Genomic DNA, 11,685 nt, shown 5'->3' with positions numbered 1-11,685 from the left:
AGCGACGTCTGGTGAAGCGGCGCGACCTTGCCGGACTTCGCTAGACATGTCTGGCAACATCGCGCGACACGTGTAGCTAACGACGTGGGGTGTCGCCAGATACGTCAGGCAAAATCAGCCGGCTATGCTTGACATGTCGCCGACACATGTCGTGAGACATTTGTCCCCTATTGTATCCCTGGCTTTAACTTGCTATGCTAGTTAGGGGCTGTTAGGGGACTTACTATTAGTTTGAAGTCGGTGCCTCGTCACGAGCCAGCAGGAGTGTTTGAAACCAATATTTAGTATGTAGGTGAGGTAGACGATTATAATTCCACTCCTGCTGGCCCGCGCTGAGGCACCGACTTCAAACCAGTAGAAATTTATTTTCAAGGTTCTTACAGTCGGTTAAATTTTTGTTATTTGTTTTTATGGAGTAGTGTTTAATTATTTTTTTTTTGAAATATTTTCTTTATTTCTCACTTTTTACTTATTTGTAGCCAAGGTTCATCTCACAACGATTCCATTAAGCCCAAACATGGCACAGTTACATTGTTTATGACAGAGTTCCGTCCGGTACCTACGTTCCGGCTTTAGCATCAGATCAGTTCGAAAAAAATATTAACTTTAAGCTTCTTCTTAATCGTTTAATTATATACGTATTAATCGATATCGTTTAGAGCCGCAATAGCATGAAGTTCTGTTGGCCATCTGCGGTCTTCTTCATCAAGTCCAGTTCACCAAATGATACGTTCTGAATGTAAATGCTTGATTTGGTGTTAAAAATATCAAAATTACAATAGGTGTGCTTATATAAATTGAGGGTTGCCCTCGAATCCTCGAGGATTTGATGACAGTGGGATTCTTTAGAAGAAAAAAAGAATTTTGAAAATCGATCCACCAGTTGGCGGAGATATCGCGTGACAACCACACAAAAAAAACCGGCCAAGTGAGTCGGCTCGCGCACCGAGGATTCCGTACAAATCTATATATATAAACAAAGTCGTGTTAGTTACACCATTTATAACTCAAGAACAGCTAGACCAATTTTTATGATTTTGTGTTTTTGGATTTGTCTTCGTCAGGAATAAGATAATAAGTTTAAAAACATTGAAATATTGACGAAAAAGTAAAATAAAAGAAAACCATTTTCCCATACAAAATGTTATTGGGTTTCGTAACTGTCAAACATTTAATGTTCATCCCGTCGATACGGTACTCTCTTCTCAAATTAAAGAACGTATTTAAATTAATTGTACCCGCTAGATGGCGCTGTTGTTGGTATGTTATCATAATTTTAATGTAGTGTTTTTTCGGGCAGGACAACGTTTGCCGGGTCCGCTAGTTATTTAAAAATATTAACAATATTTTTATTATCACTACGAAACCACAACTTTTTGCAATATTGTACAAAAAAAGGAGAAAATAGCCCAAAATGTATGTGAAAACATAATTTACATTAATTTTATCATTATGTAGTTCTTTTACTATCACAAATAATGCTAAAACTAACTCATTCGTAGGTATTTTCTTTCCGTGTTATATGAGACTTGCAGCCTTCAACTACACAAGCCATGTTAAAAACAGATTCCTAGAATATCTAGAGTCGAAACATATATTTTCGGAAGGTTTCTTTACTATTTTCCTAAAAATTTACACAAATTCACCAAACCAACCACTAAGTTTCAGGTCCATAACAATATGCGACTATGTAAAGTTGTTCTAACGTCGCGAAAAAGATTATGAAAGGTATTAAATGATATTATTACGGATAACTCACGTCTTAAACCGAGTTTAGCTCGACATGTTTCGGGCTATTTCGAAGCCCTTCCTCTCAGGAGCACGCGACTCGGCGGCTGCCGCAACACGCACACTACTTGCTCCTGAGAGGAAGGGCTTCGAAATAGCCCGAAACATGTCGAGCTAAACTCGGTTTAAGAAGTGAGTTATCCGTAATAATATCATTTAATATGAGTGAGTCTCACGGTAGTTTCATGTTCAAAATTATGAAAGGTACTTACTTTTTAGATTTAGTAGCATAATTACAAGTTACAACCAAGTACAACCATTTGACATTTACTTGTACTCATACCGAAATAATAAAAACCATGAGGGGTTTTCTGTTGCACTTACTCTCGTGCACGTCGTATTACTAAATATGAATAAGAGAGCGGTTACAGAGTTTTTATTTTAGTCAGGTTTCTATGGCTTTAGTTATTATTCTGTGGTTCAAACTGATCATGTGTGGTTTATAATGGACGAACTGCAGATTGGATCACGCCTGAAGCGTCGTGCCGGTTGGACGGTAGGAAGGATGTTGTATGGCCACCATAATTTCTACTCTTTTTTTAACCCGACGCAAAAAGGGTGTATGTGTGTATGTGTGTGTGTGTTAAACTTATAATTAGAGAGCGGATTTGAAGTAGCGATTACAAGTTTAATATGGATAAGACTGGCACAAGTATTTATTTTTATCAAAAAGGTGCGTAATAAATAGAATCTATAATGTTCAGCTGTACAAAACTAAATGATATTGTAACGGATAACTCAGGTCTTAAATCGACATGTTTCGAGCTAATTCGTAGCCCTTCATCACAGGAGCACGCGACTCGGCGACTGTTCAAAACTGTACAAAACTCCTTTAATTAGAATATAATATTTTTCTTTACATAGTTTGTTGCAGGAATAACATTTATTGAATTTAATTATCTATAAGATTGCATTGCGGTTAGTAAGTAAGTAAGTAATTAATAAGATAACTTTAAGACCACAAAACAACATGATATCAAATAAATAAATTCATCTATCTATCTAACCAATCGCACTTGTCATATCCGCTCTCTACTTATAATTTTTAAAATTATTATTAAAATAATACCCAGGCGAAGAATCAATATTAACAAATAACAAAAAAAAACATTAAAATAATATTATGCGAACTTTCTTCACAATTCTACTCATTTTTAACCCGATGCAAAAAGAAGTGTGTGTGTGTGTGTGTGTGTGTGTGTGTGTGTGTGTGTGTGTGTGTGTGTGTGTTAAATTGCTATCTACTATTAATAATAATAAAAAACAATGTTTTGTAGACACTTTATTCAAATCATTAAAAGACTATCAAAATAAAAACGCAATATTAAAATACAGTCAATGACTTAAAAAAGGTAGTCTCTTGCGTGACAATCGTGACATACAGCTTTCACACATTTAATGTGGGCTTATAATCATTGATTCTCCATATACCAACTCAACATCACCAGCACGAAATAAACATATAAGCCAGCTGTAAAAAAAAAGAGTTATTAATCCAACTCATATTATGAATGCAAAAGCGGCTGGACGGATTTGGCCGCTAGTTCTCTGGAATACACAGTACATAGGCTACTTTTTCCTGATACTCTCACGAAATTGCTCCGGAAAGGCTACATACCTCCTAAAATCTTAACCATTAACACCCGTATTTACGAGTATAAAGAAGTTATTACTTGTTGGTAAGTTTCTTAATCAAGTCATTAGGTACTTGATAATAAAATTCTTGGGTCAGACAGAATGACTTCGTCCACAGGCCTATTTCATCACCTTCTTAAATCGTCCGCAGTGCCATGTCGTCCAAATCGTCATCTTTCTAACGCGTCCAGTTTCTAATATCTTCAATATCACATTTTGTCTGCATTCCTATTTTGACCACAGTGCCAACACGTCCACTTTATTTTATCGACCACAGAGTTCTACTTGGTCAGCAGTAACTCGTCCATATTTGCCAGACATATAAATTGAGGAGTTGGCACTGTGGTCTAAATAATAATGTTAACGAGTTGGTACTGTGGCCCACGTAAGAAAACGGACAAGATAGGAAAGTGACGATGTGGGAATGTTAGCGAATCAGAACAGTAGACTATATGAGAATGAGGACGATTTAAGAAGGTGACGAAATGGGACTGTCGACAATCCTGAGCCGATTTCTTCAGTACAAAATCTTTTTCTAAGTAACACACATTACTTAGGTACTTAAATTGCGTTTTCACTTAGTGTTCCAAACAGTTCTGACCGAGCAATCGTTCGTTCTTGCGGTACATGAAAACACTTGAACGTTCGAACGTGTTTGTTCAGTGATGATCGGCTAGACTCGGCGAACGATTGCTCGCTCACTCATTCACTTAATGAAAACGACATCACATGTGAGCGAGCAGAGGTTAAGTGTTGTCGCTCGGCGTTGTACATGCTCGGTGGGGCTCCTATCTTTTACCTGAACATTCTGAATTAAGATCCTCGCGATGGAATGCAATGAAGAAAAAACGTTGTAACTGATTGAAAATTATCCGATTCACCCCTGCTTTTGGCACCATAAAAGCAACGATTACAAAAATGTTGCAATGAAAAACGATGCTTTTAAATACATAGCCAACGTTATGAAATGTACACCACTGTATGTTAAAAAATAACAAAAAATGGAACCGACTACAAAACCCTTGAAAATATTTTTCTAGGTACTTACTAGCTCGAAGTCGGTGCCTCAGCACGCCCCAGCACGAGTAGCTGTGTTTTATATATTTGGCTTCAATCACTCCTGCTGGCTCGTGCTGAGGCACCGACTTCAGACTGGTAGAAAATTAATTTCATGGTTTTTTGTTGTCGGTTCAATTTTTGTTATAAAATTTGTTTTTCACCCTTTTTAGTGTATAAATAATCTAAGATACAATAGTTTCATGTCAACTGCTCGTCACCTTATACAAAAGATTGCTTTTTTCCGATGGAGATACTTTCTTTATTGACGAGTCCTGGTGCTTCACCACCCATTCCATTTCACCATATGCATTACGAGGAGCATAAATTGCTTAGCAACTGTGTTAAAGTAATTGAAATTCAACCCATGAAATACTTGTTATTGAGTAGTAACTCCGATGGTCAACTGTGATCTTCATCATCAGTTCCACTCCACGAAATGATGATTTTCAAGAGCAAATGGACGAGTTACTACTAAATTTATCAAAATTACTCGCACCATAGGCGTCCCTACAACATTTGAAGAGTTCCCTTGATTTCCTATCATATCCTGTTTTGGTGCTTATGGGACCTAATTGAAAGCATTCCTAGACGAAAAAAAAAAAACTCAAATTGGTTCATAAATGACGGAGTTCTGAGGTAACAAACATAAAAAAACTACGACCGAATAGATAACCTCCTCCTTTCTTTGAAGTCGGTTAAAAATAATAATGATTGTTTAATTGAGTAGGGCTAGCTTAATTCGGTGCTTTCCCCTATAAAATAATAACTGTAAAAATATTATTTCTAGTTACGCCTAGAATGGGCAGGATATGCCGAACACAATGTAATAATTCCAACAATTGTACCATATTCAGAGAAATAAACTTATTCTATCTATTCTTATGTTGAACCAAGAGTGTTTATTTTCGAAAAAACCTATAAGTCCAAATATCTCAAAAACGGTGTAACATTAATGAAACCTATTATAGCTTTATTATAACGTCCTAAATGCCCTCTATCCATAGTTCAAGGATTATCCACTCATTACCTAACACCCAACATCATTAGGGAGCGCTAAGTGTAAATTTACATGTTATAATTTGTGCGTTTCTATTCTTACTTCTTATAGGTTAGAATAGTGCGTCAAAATTGATATCGATAAAATCTCTACGTAATATAATAGTATATTGTGCATTGAGGACCGTAAAAAGGGGATTACTAACGAGAGCCTATTAGAAGCCCGACTTCGAAGAAATAAATAACTGTACTTAAACCAGAAAATAGTTTGCTCAGAATCGAGGCTTGAATCTATTACACTATGTTTTAAATCAGGTTGTGTTTGTGTTTTTAAATCCCTTTTTATCGTGCCCAGTCTAAAATTTACGAATGCAACATGCGCCAATTAAATGTTAAAGATGAATTAGCGAGAGCTTGGAATTGCATTTGTAGTAGTTGCACGGTTCACATGAAAAGGAGAATAACTTAAATAGGAATTTCTCTTAATTTAATGAAACCCTTCTCTTCTTGAAAAGTAAAATAGTACTTAGTCCTTTCTTGCTTTTATTCGCTATCATTTAATTCTTCATCTGAGCTGTCACAAGTTTTGATAATAATATTATAAATAATTTCTAATTCGGTCCATTTCCCCTTCTTGACATCTACCTGGTGGGCCCTGTAACAGGAGCAAAAAATTAAAACACAGGTTCTGCTACTCAAATGGAACTACTTTAGTTCTGTCACTTTCAAAAATTAAGTATAATTTTATCATTATGTTTATTCCAAAAAAATTAAATGGTATTTTTTTTTCAATGTATGGCATCCAATAGCCTAAATGACATCACCTGTCACGTAACAAAATGAAGGATTACGCAATACATTGCGTGTCCAATTAAACTTCTAACTAGAATGAAAATCATATTGCATGTTATTTTAAAAGTTGTAGAACTGAATTAGCTCAAGATGAAGAGTGGAAGCTGTGGTTTAATTTTTTGCTCCTGTTACAGGGCCCACCTTGTATCTAGACACATTCGTATATGAGAACTAGCCAAGTCCGATCTTAGGCTTCAATATTATTATCCTAAGTTATAAGAAGAAATGATATTTTAAGTTGTATTTTACTCATTCAATTCATTTGTGCTAGCTGTTGTGAATCGACCTGTAGGCGTATTAGGGCGTTTTAAAAAAAAGGTGTACCTGTTTAGGGTTCCGTACCTCAAAAGGAAAAAACGGAACCCTTATAGGGTCACTTTGCTGTCCGTCTGTCTGTCTTTCTGTCTATCTGTCAATACCCTTTTTCTCAGGAACGCGTGGAGGTATCAAGCTGAAATTCATATCAAATACTCAGGTCTACTAGTCCTTTGGAGCTATGAAAAAATAAAACTTTTAAGCCAACGCAATAAAAAAATACAGCCGATTATGCTGCAAAGTTACGACATTCGCAAGGGAATCAAAACCTACAGGGTACTTCCCGTGAACTCAGAATCTTGAAATTTGGTACGAAGCAACGTACTTTTTTTTTCTCTGTGTATCTGTTATCTGTTATCGGAGAACAATCCTGAACACTATAGATGCTAGACGCGGGAATATGATCGGGCATTTGATGCAACACGACGACTTCTTCAAAACAATTTTGGAAGGAAAGATCGAGGGGAAGAGAGGAAGAGGTCGACCTAGGCGCAGCTACATCGATCAGATAAAGGAGAAAGTTGGCGTCGCGTCGTATCAAGAGGTCAAGAGGATGGCTCAAAGGAGGGATGTGTGGAAGATACTCCACCGACAAGAGTATAACTCTTAAGTTGAAGAAGAAGATCTGTTATCTGTATCGCTTACTATGTCTGGTGTACAATAAAGAGTCTTTGTATTGTATTGTATTGAGTACGTTTGGTACGTAGCGCAGATAAAGGAAAAAATGCGAAAAGCATACATTTTTAGAAGCCGTGGTGGCCTAGTGGTTTGACCTATCGCCTCTCAAGCAGAGGGTCGTGGGTTCGAACCCCAGCTCGCACCTCTGAGTTTTTCGAAATTCATGTGCGGAATTACATTTGAAATTTACCACGAGCTTTGCGGTGAAGGAAAACATCGTGAGGAAACCTGCACAAACCTGCGAAGCAATTCAATGGTGCGTGCGAAGTTCCCAATCCGCACTGGGCCCGCGTGGGAACTAAGGCCCAAGCCCTCTTGTTCTGAGAGGAGGCCTGTGCCCAGCAGTGGGACGTATATAGGCTGGGATGATACATTTTTCGTAACATCATATAACAAATATATTTTTTAATATTTTTTTTAATAATTTGTACGGAACGCTCGGTGCGCGAGTCCAACTCGCACTTGGTCAGTTTTTTTTTGAAATTTTGGAAAAAATATGGGTTTTTCTACTCAGAATCAAGAGCACAATCGATTTCGATCATTTAAAAAAATGACCATATTTTTTCATACAACATTGTATGAGACAGTTTTGTCACGCCCATACTGAGTGTTTGAAAAAAACGTCGCAAAACTAGAATCTAAAAAAGTTCTATTGTTTATCGAACGCTTTTGCTCGTCTTGTGACGAAACGTCGAAAGTATTATATACAATTGTTATTATTATGGATCTTTGTTTCTTAGACTTAAGGTATATTTAAAGTTAATTTGGGAGGTAAAACAGATATAGCTATAAGTATAAGCAACACGGCTTTTGCTTTGATTTTGTATGGGACCTGTAATCTAGTACTAATCGTTGATCGGAGGTCAACGTTCTTTAAACTTGCCTTTGAATAGAATTTGACGATACTTTAGTACTACTTTTATAATTAAAACAGCTTACTTTGAAAAATAGGGCCGAGTATTTGATGGTATTGCTCTGTTTTTATTACAGTATAAATCCCAACAGCGAAGATAAAAATTAAATACAGTGCAATCGCTCCAAACCAGGGTAGAACCATCCAGCTCATTTCCTGTTAATAAAAAACAATATTTCAAAGTCTTATTACGTCCAATAGACGCTTAAATATTATTCATAAAATTATTTTATTCATTATTTTATACAAGACTATACCGAGTCGCATGTATTTGTTTACAATTATAGACACGATTAAAACAGAGCTTAGAAGACAACGTTTATGACCTATTTTAGTACCATTCAGGAGAAGTATACCGCTCTCTAACACAAAGTAATACAAATTGGAAACCAAGCGCAATCAATAAAACCCCTTACAGTTAAAATGGAAGAGAAGCAAAAAAATTAATCAAAACAAGACGTTCTTTGAGGCAGCAGAAACCAATTCATAGAAAGGAAATAAGCAAAGTATGAACAATAAAATAAAATAACTATTATTTGTATACATAGAAAGATACTCTCATACGCTAGTCAAACCTGGATTTAAAACATAGTTACGCGAAAAACAATCGATATATGCCAGAGAGCCATGGAAAGCTCGCTCGCTCGCTCAGGTAGGTACCGCAAAGAAAGCTCAACTTACCGAGCGTATTCCCACTATTACCATGAAAGAGGCGATAATAACTAGAAGTCCAAGAACTCCGAGGAGTATTCTCCCAACTGTAACAGAAAAATACAGCATTATATCGAGCGCCAATTTTAGAAATCATTGTATGTACTAATTTTCTTTTAAGTGGGCCAATCTTGAAAAGAACCTAAGTATAAGTTTTTATTTTTGATTCACTTAAAACGCAATTTGATTTTTGCCAATCTTGGGGCACCGTAGTGCCCCCGCCAAGATGAAAAAAAGAAGGCGCTAGGCGGGGCCTAGCGCCCGGCGGGGGGGGGGGGGTTAGCAGCTTACTTTTACAGAATACACACAAATTATACAAACCTACCTATCACCACCACCACACTACACTGACGCGTTTCGAATTAAACCAGAGCTCATCTTCAGAGCAACACAACCGTACATCATGCTACCAGATGTTAGCCGACACATGACATGACAGATGTTAGTCATGACACGTGATAGATGGGTTTTGTGTGATTTGTGTGTGTTCTTACAGTGTGGAGGTGGAGGAACTGCATGAACCGCATATTTTGCATAAGATTAGCTCTCATGATAAGGTCACGGGTGAGGTTGGCAATTTGGCACACACGTACCTTAAGTGACATAGAGGTACACTAAGAAGGGATTTTTCAAAATTTCCACGGGATCGGGAAAAATGGGATTTATATTTTCACTTCCAAATTACCCTATTTCCGTAACTATTATTAAGAGACTTCAAATTTGGCATGCAAGTAGCTAATACTAACAGCTAAAAACAATTTTCAGAATTTACCGAAATTCCCACGGGATAAGGAATAAAGCGTACTATTTTATACCGACCAAAAAGCTGATTTAGAGACTTGATACTTGAAACATAATATATTTCTAGAGAGTCATAGGTAGATGAAAAGCACGGAGCGAAACAGTAATTTTATTAAACGAGTGGACCCAGCGGCGAGTGGGAGTGGGAATGGGAGTGCGAGGGGGAGTGTACCTTTGACATATTGTTATAAACATTTTTTTTCTGTAAAAATATTCTTAATAATAATAATTTATGCTCTTAACAATTATTGATAATTAAATTTTAATTTATATTCTTCTTGCTGCACACTAAATAAACGTCGAGTCAAACTTACTGTTCCAAAATGAATATAATCCATGAAGCCATGGAGCAAGCTGGGCAGATGATTGAATAGCGGGAACTAGTAAAGCATAACCCGTGCTCAATATACCAAAGACTGCTATTATTATGCATCCAATGCGTAGCTCAACGGAGAAGCAGCATTTTTCAAGCACTAAAAAAAACACACGTTAGTTAGTATAGAAATATACAATCACCAGAATAAATAATGATATAATGACTATGATTAGCAGTGCCAAAACATCTAATTTTCGGCAGATTCATGTTAGGGCAGAAGAAGGACAGTTCAAAATATAAGTTCTAATCCTGCTTTTGGAAGACTTTCTTTCTGTCACTCTTCTTTGTTAGAAGTTAACATTTTAACTTCTATTTAAAGGTTTAAGGCTTAAACTTTAAGCTTACTTTAAGGGTTTTGAAGATAAAAAAATGAATGTTTGATACTGGGATAGGTGGAACAGAAGGGGGGACAGAGGGCGGAGCCTCCTGCAAGGGGCTTGCGGGGTGGAGCTCTCCGCAATGTTACGTTTTAAGCGAGGTCTAGGGCTTAGTGGTGTATTCATATCACCATTCCTGCATGATATCTCTGCCAATGCTAATGATACTATACATAGATGTATGGAAAGAAGTGGTGGGAGAGGTGAGAGGTAGGCCACCCATCTTTGGTAGTGGCGAGGCAGTCTCTTCGCCTACCGCACCTCACCGCTAAGACGCGAAACAAAGCGCTTCTGGTGTTGTAACAAACAGAAGCCGATAAGTACATCAATGAGCGACAAAATACGAATGTAAATCTATACCTAGTGATAATAATTTTCTGTGGCGTATAAATAAGTCACGTCAGATTATTCGCTTTAGTACCTTTTAATAGAACTACCTAGTGTGAGTTTTTCTAACTGTGAGAACCTAACAGTGATATACTTTAGTAGTGAGGTAAGAAGGATCTAAGAAAGAAGACGTCGCATTAGTTCCATCAAAGGAACAAGAGCGAAAAATCTGTCGCGTCAAATGAGAAGGAATCCTGATGATAAGTACGTACTTGTTGTGGCGGTGGCTTTTTACTACAAACATAAAAAACGGCAATTCCTCAGAACCGCTTCTTCAGTTTGCTTAACCTCGTTTGTTATGTATATGTTATTTCAAACAAGATTTTTTTCCGCATCAGTTTTTTCTCGTAAAGACCTGGTGATGATTTTTGGTTACTAAAAATGACATTTCGCTTCATCCCTCAATACGACTGTGACAGAACCAAAGAGGTAGGAGAATACAAATAGAGGCGATGTAGCTAAATGCCAACCGTACTAGATTATTACTATTATTACTTTTGTGTATAAATAGCCCACAAGCAACAGAAATTGACCAATAGGCTGCGATGCATTTGGCGCCTATTCGAGTTTAGAATGAACTGGCACAATTCGAAATAGTCATATTTCCAAAATAAACTGTTCTGAACAGAATCTGGTTGAGTTTTAAATGAGAATATTTCGAGTTGTGTCAGTTTTATTCTAGGTTCATCAAATGGACTGCTGCTCATTGGTCGATTTTGTGGCTACTAATTCCAGTCATTTTCAAAAGGCATCTGTCGTTAAGCAGCTATTCAAATATTAAAATGTTATTAAATTTA

General features: G+C 36.9%; 1 protein-coding gene across 2 annotated transcripts; it reads right to left on the bottom strand.

The window, feature by feature from the left end:
- Positions 1-3,116: 3,116 nt before the first annotated feature.
- Positions 3,117-11,243, bottom strand: LOC141441860 (uncharacterized). 2 transcript variants are annotated; one of them, XM_074106753.1, is made up of 6 exons: positions 11,101-11,243; positions 10,063-10,221; positions 8,918-8,994; positions 8,263-8,392; positions 6,005-6,133; positions 3,117-3,259 (listed from the first exon to the last, which is right to left on the bottom strand). In XM_074106753.1, coding segments are annotated over exons 1-5 (381 nt in total). In that variant the 5' UTR covers positions 11,102-11,243; the 3' UTR covers positions 3,117-3,259; positions 6,005-6,119. The 2 variants fall into 2 exon arrangements, with proteins under 2 accessions (XP_073962854.1, XP_073962853.1); XM_074106752.1 differs by lacking the exon at positions 6,005-6,133.
- Positions 11,244-11,685: the final 442 nt, after the last annotated feature.

The sequence above is a fragment of the Choristoneura fumiferana genome, chromosome 24 (genome assembly GCF_025370935.1).
Source record: "Choristoneura fumiferana chromosome 24, NRCan_CFum_1, whole genome shotgun sequence".
Classification (NCBI taxonomy): domain Eukaryota; kingdom Metazoa; phylum Arthropoda; class Insecta; order Lepidoptera; family Tortricidae; genus Choristoneura; species Choristoneura fumiferana.
Note: the sequence above shows the minus strand (reverse complement) of the source record. Positions and strands in the feature narration are given on the sequence as shown.

Excerpts from the sequence above, each read along its gene's own strand:
- LOC141441860 (XM_074106752.1), bottom strand. Across the intron at positions 8,393-8,917 it reads TAATAGTGGGAATACGCTCG|GAAATGAGCTGGATGGTTCT; the intron begins GTAAGTTGAGCT and ends TTTTATTAACAG. Across the intron at positions 3,260-8,262 it reads ACTCGGCCCTATTTTTCAAA|CTGGCTTATATGTTTATTTC; the intron begins GTAAGCTGTTTT and ends TTTTTTTTACAG.